The 10,362-nt window shown below is 37.8% G+C and overlaps 2 protein-coding genes across 2 annotated transcripts; both read right to left on the reverse strand.

The window, feature by feature from the left end:
• Nucleotide 1: 1 nt before the first annotated feature.
• On the reverse strand, nucleotides 2-2,699 carry LOC129838685 (CB1 cannabinoid receptor-interacting protein 1-like). Its single transcript, XM_055905819.1, has 3 exons — nucleotides 2,027-2,699; nucleotides 1,283-1,427; nucleotides 2-960 (listed from the first exon to the last, which is right to left on the reverse strand). The coding sequence occupies exons 1-3, from the start codon at nucleotides 2,206-2,208 to the stop codon at nucleotides 796-798; spliced, it is 492 nt and encodes a 163-aa protein (XP_055761794.1). The 5' UTR covers nucleotides 2,209-2,699; the 3' UTR covers nucleotides 2-795.
• A 2,482-nt stretch (nucleotides 2,700-5,181) lies between these two features.
• On the reverse strand, nucleotides 5,182-7,508 carry LOC129838690 (F-box only protein 48-like). Its single transcript, XM_055905829.1, has 3 exons — nucleotides 7,420-7,508; nucleotides 6,145-6,483; nucleotides 5,182-5,925 (listed from the first exon to the last, which is right to left on the reverse strand). The coding sequence occupies exons 2-3, from the start codon at nucleotides 6,439-6,441 to the stop codon at nucleotides 5,764-5,766; spliced, it is 459 nt and encodes a 152-aa protein (XP_055761804.1). The 5' UTR covers nucleotides 6,442-6,483; nucleotides 7,420-7,508; the 3' UTR covers nucleotides 5,182-5,763.
• Between the last annotated feature and the right edge of the window lie 2,854 nt (nucleotides 7,509-10,362).

Below are 10,362 nucleotides of genomic sequence, written 5' to 3' on the forward strand. Positions count from 1 at the left end.
GTAACTGGTATGGGTTTATTTACTTCCACACTTTTCAATTACATTTATAACAGAACTTAACAGTTTAGGCAATCTGATATAATTTTGCATCTGAAGAACAAAACCTTTAGGCATAGGATTATTCAGCCATGCATTTACAGACAAAACTGAGACAAAACAATGATAGTGACCCACAACATAACAAGAGTAGAAGCACTAATAGACTATAGAATATGAATATCTCCATAAAATAATATAGAAGTTATAACAAAAAAAAACGTCTCTCCCCTTTATAGGCTAATCACAATTGTGCTGTTCAGAAGTAAACAGATGTTCAAAGGCTTAAACAACACTAGAACTAACACATAGGATAACACAAATATAATGTCAATTTATTCATACAACTCACATCACACACACTTCACAGGTAATAAGTCAGGTTAGATACATTTCCACCCGCAGCTGTCTTCAATCCTGGTCCAGGAGGGCCACAGCTTCAGCTCGTGTGGCCAGAGCTGAGAGTCAACACAGCAGATGTTGTATAGCTGTGATTCCCAATGATATTGCTGATAATAACCTGACTATGTTTCTTGATTAAAACCAATTAAGAACAACCCCCGAGATCAGCCTGGTAGATAACTGCCCCCCTCTCTCTAAAACAGACAATTATGGTGCTCAGTGACTTGAAACGCATGCCTACGGTAAGTCTTTTTCCTCTTAAGTTGATGGTAAAATAGTTATCGTGTGCAACTCATCTCCTCTGCTTGTTTTTCTTCCGTTACTGGGGCATTGGAAGGAGGAGTTGATTGGCGCTCCTCAATTGAACACCTCTTTGTTAATCCACATCAGGCTGCGCGTCTCATTGGGCTTGCATTCATACTCGATATTGGTGAATTTGTTCCCAAACTGGCATTGGTCTCGCTTGTAGTAGTTATAGTACTTTACCTGCCATATTGTCTCGAATTGGCCAGCCTTTCCAAACTGACACAAAAATACACAGAGAAAAGAAAGACATTAATGGAAGGGGCCTCAATCAGATGATCTTGTAGATAACTTTAAATCAATCAAACTGTATTTATTGTCTATAGCACATTGCTTACAACAAATGCATTTTGAAATGTCTGAAAAGAGTTTTGATAAGATAATTGATGAGTTATTAGTGCTGATAATATCACTATTTTGATTTAGGTCTAAATATGAGACATTTTACATTTATATTGCCAGAAGACACCACTTAATTATCAATAACTCAGTTAGTTACCGCTTAGTTAAACAATTAGGATGAAGTATTCTACTGGATTACCTCTATGCTGACTTGGACAGGTTGCCTGTCCCCACTCTTGGTGTGAGGCACTCCCTCTGTGTCGTACTGTCCATGGTACACCACTGACTCCTCATCTTTGGACTGCTGCTCTAGAGGGATGGTGATACCTCCGATGTTCATGGTGCTGGGAATATATGAAACAGACCCTTTAGTTAGTGGGCATCATTCCCAACCCCACCCAATGGGCCTGTAGTCTACCTGATTATAGGCTAATGGTAGACCCATTTTAACTTTATTCTAGCTTGTTTGTTCTGATTTCCTATGGCAGTGAATTTTTGAGATGTGAATCAACACGCAAAGGACACTTTCTGTCATCACCCTCCTTGGTTTGATTAAAAATGCATTCACACACCGTGACAACACATTATTTATTAACGCAGAATATCCGTAGGCCCCCAGAAGGCTACTGTAGCCTATGCTATTGCATCCAGGCTGTAGCCTATGCATTGTAAAATAGCCTGTAAAATAGAGGGTATGCAGACATGCTTTTGCAATTAACCCATTTGGTGATACAGTACCATGCAGATACATTGGCCTGAATGTCAGAAAAACAACATTTGATCAAACACTCAGGAAAGGATATAGCGCATGCATAAGTCTGCATCCACAGACGCACTGTAATAGGCTATAATAAGACTGACTGGTGAGTGTATTGTAAACGAATTCAATATTACTAATGCACATTTCCAGTGGTTTTCTTGATATAGAGTGTTTTGTACTTACGTGGCATCAGCATTTCCCGGCTTCATAACCACCTCAACCTTATACTTCGATCCTGTAAGCAATTTTATTGTCCTGCTCTGGCCGAATCTGGTCCCATCCACCTTGAAAAACACCGGTCCATCATTCGGTTGAATTTTTAGAGCGATGGCAATATTTATAATCGGTGGAACATCGTCGACCATGATTGAAACGTAGCCTATTATGGTCTCGGGCCCCTATAATTATTAAAGAGAAAGCGGAATGATGCGGCGATGGTGCGTTTCCAAACGCACCAGAGAGAGGATGCTGTGACGTGTACAGCTGGCGAAAAGGGTAAAATCACTAACAATGATGGCTGCATCCCCCCGACACAGTTCCTCACTAAGGATATTCACCATACGGATTACAATTATCCATAGCCTTCTGCCATATATAGTCCTACAAATAAAGATCTGAATGCACGTAATTATACACTGAGTGTACAAACCATTAGGAACACCTTCCAAATATTGAGTTGCACCCTCTTTTGCCCTCAGAACAGCCTCAATTCGTCTGGGCATGGACTACAGGGCGTCGAAAGCGTTCTACAGCGATGTTGGCCCATTGTGACTCAAATGCGTTCCACAGTTGTGTCAAAATTGCTGAATGTCATTTGGGTGGTGGACCATTCTTGATACACACGGAAACATTTTGAGCGTTCAAGTTATTGACACGCTCAAACCCGTGCGCATGGCGCCTACGTTCATACCCCGCTCAAAGGCACTTACCATGCCTTCAAAAAGTATTCACACCCCTTGAATAAAAAAAAAAAAAGTGTTGTGTTTCAGCCTTCATTTTTATTTTACCTTTATTTTACCAGGCAAGTCAGTTTACCCACACATTCTATTATCTGTAAGGTCCATCAGTCGAGCAGTGAATTTCAAACACAGATTCAACCACAAAGACCAGGGGGGTTTTGCAATGCCTACAAAGAAGGGCACCTATTGGTAGATCTATTTTTTTTTTAATTAGACATTAAATATCCCTTTGAGCATGGTGAAGTTTTAATTAGCTTTTGACAGTGTATCAATACACCCAGTCACTACAATGATACAGGCGTCCTTCCTAACTCAGTTGCCTGAGACGAAGGAAACCGCTCTGGGATTTCACCATGAGGCCAATGGTGACTTTAAAACAGTTACAGAGTTTAATTGCTGTGATAGGAGAAAACTGAGGATGGATCAAAAACATTGTAGTTACTCCTCAATATTAACTTAAATGACAGAGTGAAAAAAAGGAACAGAATAACAGAAACAAATATTCCATTAACCTACAGGGCATTTGGAAACTATTCAGACCCCTTGACTTTGTCTACATTTTGTTACATTACAGCCTTATTCTAAAATTGTTTAAATTGTTTCTTCATTCGACACACAATACCTTATATAGACAGGTGTGTGCTTTTCCAAATAATGTCCAATTTACCCTAGGTAGACTCCAATCAAGTTGTAGAAACATCTCAAGGATGACCAATGGAAACAGGATGCACTTGAGCTCAATCTCGAGTTTCAGAGCAAAGGGTCTGAATATTAATCTAAATAAGGTATCTGCTTTTATTTTTGAAAAATGTGCAAACATTTAAAAAAAAACAGTTTTCGCTTTGTCATTATGGGGTATTGTGTGTCGATTGATGAGGAAAACAATTAATTTAATCAATTTTAGAATAAGGCTGTAATGTAACAAAATATGGAAAAAGCCAATGGGTCTCAATACTTTTCAAATGCACTGTAAATTAAAGAGTGAAAAGGAAGCCTGTACACAATAAACATATTCCAAAGCATGCATTGTGTTTGCAATAAGGCACTGAAGTAAAACTGCAAAACATGTGGCAAAGAAATTCATTTTATGTCCTGAATGCAAAGAGGTATGTTTGGGGCAAATCCAATACAACACATCACTGAGTACCACTCTTCATATTTCCAAGCATGGTGGTGGCTGCATCATGTTATGGGTATTCTTGTCATCGGCAAGGAGTAAGGAGTTTTTTAGGATGAAAATAAACTGAATAGAGTTAACACAGGCAAAATCATAAAGGAAAACCTGGTTTAGTCTGCTTTCCAACAGACACTCAGAGACAAATATACCCTGGAGTTACAAAGATGACATTGAATGTTCCTGAGTGGCCTAGTTACAGTCTTGACTTAAATCTCCTTGAAAATCTATGGCAAGACTTGAAATTAGCTATCTAGAAATGATCAACCACAAACTTGACAGAGCTTGAAGAATAAATAAAAAATATTAGATGAAAATATTGTACAATCCATGTGTGCAAAGCTCTTATGACTTACCCAGTAAAACTCACAGCTGTAATCACTGCCAAAGGTGATTATAATATTTATTGGGGTGTGAATACTTACGTAAATGAGATATTTCTGTATGTATTTTTTTTTTAAAATAATTACTAATACCTTTCTAAAAATATGTTTTCACTTTGTCATTATGGGGTATTGTGTGTAGATGGGTAAAAAAATGTTTTATCCATTTTTAATTCAGGCTGGAACAAGTCAAGGGGTATGAATACTTTCTGACAGCACTGTAAATCTTTGTCTTGCCCATGCACCCTCTAAATGGCACACATACACAATCCATGTCTCAATTGTCTCAAGGCTTAAAAATAATTATTCATCCACACTGACTGAAGTGTTTTTAACAGGTGACATCAATAAAAGATCATAGCCTTCACCTGGATAGTCCATGTCATGGAAAGAGCTTTGTACACTCAGTATATTTAGTTTTTAGTTTGCTATATGGTTGCACGGACATACAGGCAGGATGTAGGCCCACACACTGTATTAAACTATATAACAATTAACACTCTAAGGTGAACTATCCTAATGTGCAATATCTGAATTCATTCATTTTAATATTGTTAGCTATCCCTGTCCGAAGTGCTGACATTGGATCTTGTTAGAAACGTTAGGAAGTCTGTCAATTGATTTGAATTGACCCTGTCCTGGCTGCTGAAAGAGTGGACCTTTGTTAAAGAACCCAAAGTTTCATTGCTGTTTAATTTGTGGGTGTGGCTTTTGATACAGCGGCAGATAGTACCATAATTATAAAGACAAAGTCAATTGCCATATTTAAACTATCTGCAATAATTGAATTAGACTATTGAATATATTATGCACCACACCAGATGTGTTTATGCATCAAAATCATGATGTCTTTTAATGAATGTATGGTGATCCATGGTGATTATAGCCTACAGTGAGTAAAACATGAATATGCATGGTTGTACATAAAGTGAACACATGAACAGTCGTGTCAAAATTAATTCAAATAGCAAATATAGAGCTCCAGACCCATATCTGATACAGTGCATTATGAGTATTATTGTATACAGTATAACTCATATATATACACTGTCAACCAAATGAGTTTAAATAGCTCATAAATACTGCCAAGTAGCAAAAGTTCTACACTTTTGTGCTATACTGTAAACGCAAATTAACATCTTAATACCCCACTTTATTCAGTGTAGTGAAGGCCCAATTGTATTACTGATTTAGGAATTCATTAAAGGGTATCGTTATTTTCCTGGAATATAGCCTACCATATATTAATGTATAACAAAAAAAGATATACATGTTTGTGATTATTAACAATAATCACATATAAAAACTGTATAAAAAGGTATAAAACAAATCAATAATTGTTTAAGACATAATTATTAAAGAAAATCTAAAGGGTTCATTCATAGCTCTTTATAAGATTTGCAGCTATCTCTCCAGCTCTGCTTCCAGAATCTCGCCCCAAGTCTCGACATCCAATGAGCACATGTTCCTGTCCAGTAGTTCATCAGCAGAATGAATGTTGCTGTATCGTCCCCTTAACCATTCGCTCTTCAGAAAACCTCTCCTGTAGTTCCGCACCAGGGTGACCTAATAAGAAATAATTAAAGAAAGACAAAGGCATTTGTTATTGAGATAATGCTCTTTGGATGAGTGCCATTTATTGTATTAACGTTTTGTAAGGGGGGGGGGGGGGGTGATGTCTATGATACGTCTATGATATTTGCGATCTGGCAATGATGTTATAGGCAGGCATTCCAGTAGTCTAGCATAATTGAGGTGAAGCTGTTTAAAAACCAACAGACCCACCTTCCATGACAGTCCATACTGTCTGTCCCCATCAATCTCCTGTTGACAGAAAGCTCGCACAGTCAGGCAATGATTCCTCCAGAGATGGTCGCTGTCTTCAATGATGTGGTGCCACAGTTTGCAGGTCAACAATGCACTACATAAGCTGTCAATGTCCAGTTTGCTAAAAATCTTCAAGCTCATTTCCGTGGGCAGTATTTCGACAAAGTTGTGTGGGCATGTCTCTGTGGCAGAGGTCAAAGTGGGCCTTCTTTCACAGACAAAATAGGCATTGGAGATCCTTTTGGAGACATACATGCTGCATAGTTCAGTGTCCCACACTTTGATTTAACAGTGGCCCTGTGAAAAATGTTGATAATGAGCAAGGGCAAGGTGCAACAAAAACAATGATTATAAAGGCCTAATACCTATACCCAGCTACCTGTTCAATTAATTCAGGTCTACGTGCCTAGTGCTCGGGGTTGTCACTGTACAGAGCCATATGGGTCTGGGTCAGTGCAATGGACTAGCTCTGGGGCTTGCTAGCCATGGTTTTAAATGTTCTAATTACGTTGATAACCAGTTTATAATAGCAATAAGGTACCTTAGGGTGTTGTGGTATATGGCCAATATACCACAGTTAAGGGCTTTTCTTTGTGTTATATGGCCAATATACCATGGCTAAGGGCTGTTCATAGGACATTTGCCCCGAGCCGTGGTATATTGGGCATATACCACAAAGAACAGCCCTTAGATCTGCCCTTATTGCTTAATCATAGCAGTCAAAACAAGTTAAATCGAAACCCATTGATGGAAAATTATCCGGAGTTTAATTTATATTTTCTCTTGCGACATATTCTTAAACTCGCAATAATTCTTATTTTGATGGAAACCCGAATTTTGCATCTTAGCCTATGTTGTTAAATATTACGTCAACATTCCTTAAAAAATTCGCTCGATAACGTTATGGGAAACGGTTTATTGAATAAATGTGGTAACTCCTCAGTCCTTGTGGACGGGTTTTCAGATGTCATTGACGAAAATTAAAACGTGTTTGTCGCTTTCACGAGGTTAGAATACTAACATGTTCAACTACATAAAACATTGGCTCAAATCTAGGTAGTGCCTTTCCGTTACAGTTCGAGAAAATGTACGAATAATTGTTCTCTCATTGACTAGTGTAACGTTACACTGTGTTGATCAAAGCCTCGCGTAATAATGGGTAAACAATCGTGCATTTCGGTTTGTATTATCTGTTCAGATAAAAGAGTATGAAAGAACCAAACATTTACCTACCACAACAAATGTGTACACCTCCTTGACAGCTCACGGTTTAAATATCACTCCCTTCCGTTAAATCTTGTTTACCTACGACGATGACGTAGTCAAAGTTTATAGGCCGGCGCATGCGTACATGCTCAACAGGAGCAGCGAGAGCAAGGGTTAGTTCGATTTGCATCCCCCGGTTCCGCTGATTAGTGGAGACTTCACTTTAGGGCCAATGGAATGGTCTAAATTCAAATTTGCAAACTTCTCTCAACTGGGGCACAGGACCATGCAAAACGATATAAAATAGAATATCTTTGAGATGAATCAGGCCCTACACCCAAACAAGGGCACTGCGTTCATCCACCTCTGGCCTGCTCGCCTCCCTACCTCTGAGGAAGTACAGTTCCTGCTCAGCCCAGTCAAAACTGTTCGCTGCTCTGGCACCCCAATGGTGGAACAAACTCCCTCACGACGCCAGGTCAGCGGAGTCAATCACCACCTTCCGGAGACACCTGAAACCCCACCTCTTTAAGGAATACCTAGGATAGGATAAAGTAATCCTTCTAACCCCCCCCCCCCCCCTTAAAAGAGTTAGATGCACTATTGTAAAGTGGTTGTTCCACTGGATATCATAAGGTGAATGCACCAATTTGTAAGTCGCTCTGGATAAGAGCGTCTGCTAAATGACTTAAATGTAAATGTAAATGTAATGAATATAACATTTGTGTAACATCAAGGATAATCAAAACAAAGGTCCCAAGGAAATGTATTAAAGGATACATGTTTAGGCCTTTTACTTGTAAGGGCTGGGTAACAACAATACAAAACATTAACAATAAGTAGTGCACAAGATGCTCTTACTACTTTAACTGCATAATTCACTTCAGTGCTACAGTGCTTTCACATAAACCAAAAACAGTGACAAAATAACTTTTTAATGGAGGGCACCAGACCTGGGTTCAAATATGATTTAAAATATCTCAATTACTTTCACATACAACTAGTTGAATATTGGAATGTATTTGGAAATACACTGACTCAAATAAATTCCCATACATTTAACCCAGGTATTTGAAAATAGTATTTAAAATAAAGTATTTGAAAATACTTTCAAATACAATTTGGAACACTATTTGTTTTTTTTACAAATAACCATTAAAATACTAAAATAAAACTACTTGTTTTGGGCTGTGTATTTGAAAATACACAGAAAAAAGTAATTTAAATAACAAATTCTCAAATACACTGTATTTGAACCCAGGTCTGGAGGGCACTAACAAACTGCTTTGACCCCAAAGCCATCAAAGCCTCTCCAACTACATTACACATGCTAGAACCAATTCAAAACACATTTCAAATCAAATCAAAGTTTATTTGTCATATGCACAGGATACAGTGTAAACAGTGCAATGAAATGCTTACTTGTGATCTTCCTCAACATTGGAATAAATAATAAAATGAGCAGTAAAACTATAGCAGTCACAAATATAAATACTATGTCAGTAATAAAAAAAGTATTACAAAAAGTAGAGAATAAAGTAATATTTAAAAAAAAGATATATATATATATATATTGTAAAATGTACAGAATATATTGTGAATATTCTATGTCAGTGTACAAATAGTAAAGTGAATAGTGACTAGTTAGGAACAAGGTAGACTGGTAAATAAATAAAGGCAGCAGTGGTGTATGAGTGTGTGTGTGTGTGTGTGTGTGTGTGTGTGTGTGTGTGTGTGTGTGTGTGTGTGTGTGTGTGTGTGTGTGTGACTAAATGTGTGTGGTGTGTGTGCGTGCGTGAATGTGTGTGGAAATGTAGAGAATCAGTGCAAATAGTACTTAAGTAAACAAACTTTAAAGTACTACTTAAGCAGTTTTTTGGGGTATCTGTACTTTATTTTACTATTTATATTTTTGACAACTTCTACTTTTAATCCACTGCATAACCAAAGAAAATAATGTACTTTTTACTCCATACATTTTACCTGACACCCAAAAGTACTTGTTACATTTTGAATGCTTAGCAGGGCAGGAACATTTTCCAATTCACACACTTATCAAGAGAACATCCCTGGTCATCCCTACTGCCTGTGATCTGGCAGACACTCTAAACACAAGTGCTTTGTTTGTAAATGATGTCTGAGCGTTGGAGTTTAAAATAAAATCACAATAAAATCATGCCTTCTGGTTTGCTTAATATAAGGAATGTGAAATGATTTATGCTTTTACTTTTGATACTTATTAAGTACATTTTTGCCATTACATTTACTTTTGATACCTAAGTATATTTAAAAACAAATACTTTCAAAACTCAATTCAGAAGAGGTATACGTATCAAGCACTACACTCCATGAACTACTCGATCAACAAAAACAGTTTAATAAAAATCTTTATGGATTGTACCAACAAAAGGGTTGATGATCTGTTTAAGGATGTAATGGAATTTAAACACAGTTTGAAGTTTACGCAGTCAGAGGTGGAGGAGAAAAAGGAGGAGAATGTCACCAGCCAGACCGCATTCAAAACCATGTTGGGGATTTCGCAATTTTCCAAACAACACTTGACAAGCACTCTTCCAAAGGAGACTACCTGGAAAACAAATCGAGTACAATAACATCTTAAATCGATGGAATTGAGGACGTAAAGACTGAAACTTGACATGAAACAGAAGTCAAGGCCAAGAAACTCCTGGCAGATGAACTCAAACTGTACTTTAAACTCATCGAGAGCGCACATATGAATGGCACTTCCTTCCCAGTTGGACAGCCCAGATCTACAGTATAGTGGTGAAACTGCTCAGGTTCAAAGACAAGGAGATTCTCAGAAGAGCCAAGTGCCTGAAGGGAACCGAAATCTTAATCAATGAAGACTTCTCCGAACTGCTGCCACGACTAATTTAAGAACGCTTAGAGTTTCTCAACTTTTTCACTACCAAATAAGGGACAAAAGGTGGCGTGTGCATGGCGAGTGCA

This window comes from Salvelinus fontinalis, chromosome 3 (genome assembly GCF_029448725.1).
Source record: "Salvelinus fontinalis isolate EN_2023a chromosome 3, ASM2944872v1, whole genome shotgun sequence".
Classification (NCBI taxonomy): Eukaryota; Metazoa; Chordata; class Actinopteri; order Salmoniformes; family Salmonidae; genus Salvelinus; species Salvelinus fontinalis.

Coding starts and splice junctions, on each gene's coding strand:
- LOC129838690 (XM_055905829.1), bottom strand. CDS start 6,441: ATGTATGTCTCCAAAAGGATCTCCAATGCCTATTTTGTCTGTGAAAGA. Junction 5,926..6,144: donor AGTATGGACTGTCATGGAAG/GTGGGTCTGTTG, acceptor ATTTCTTATTAG/GTCACCCTGGTGCGGAACTA.
- LOC129838685 (XM_055905819.1), bottom strand. CDS start 2,208: ATGGTCGACGATGTTCCACCGATTATAAATATTGCCATCGCTCTAAAA. Junction 1,428..2,026: donor CCGGGAAATGCTGATGCCAC/GTAAGTACAAAA, acceptor ATATATTCCCAG/CACCATGAACATCGGAGGTA. Junction 961..1,282: donor CTGTCCAAGTCAGCATAGAG/GTAATCCAGTAG, acceptor TTTTTGTGTCAG/TTTGGAAAGGCTGGCCAATT.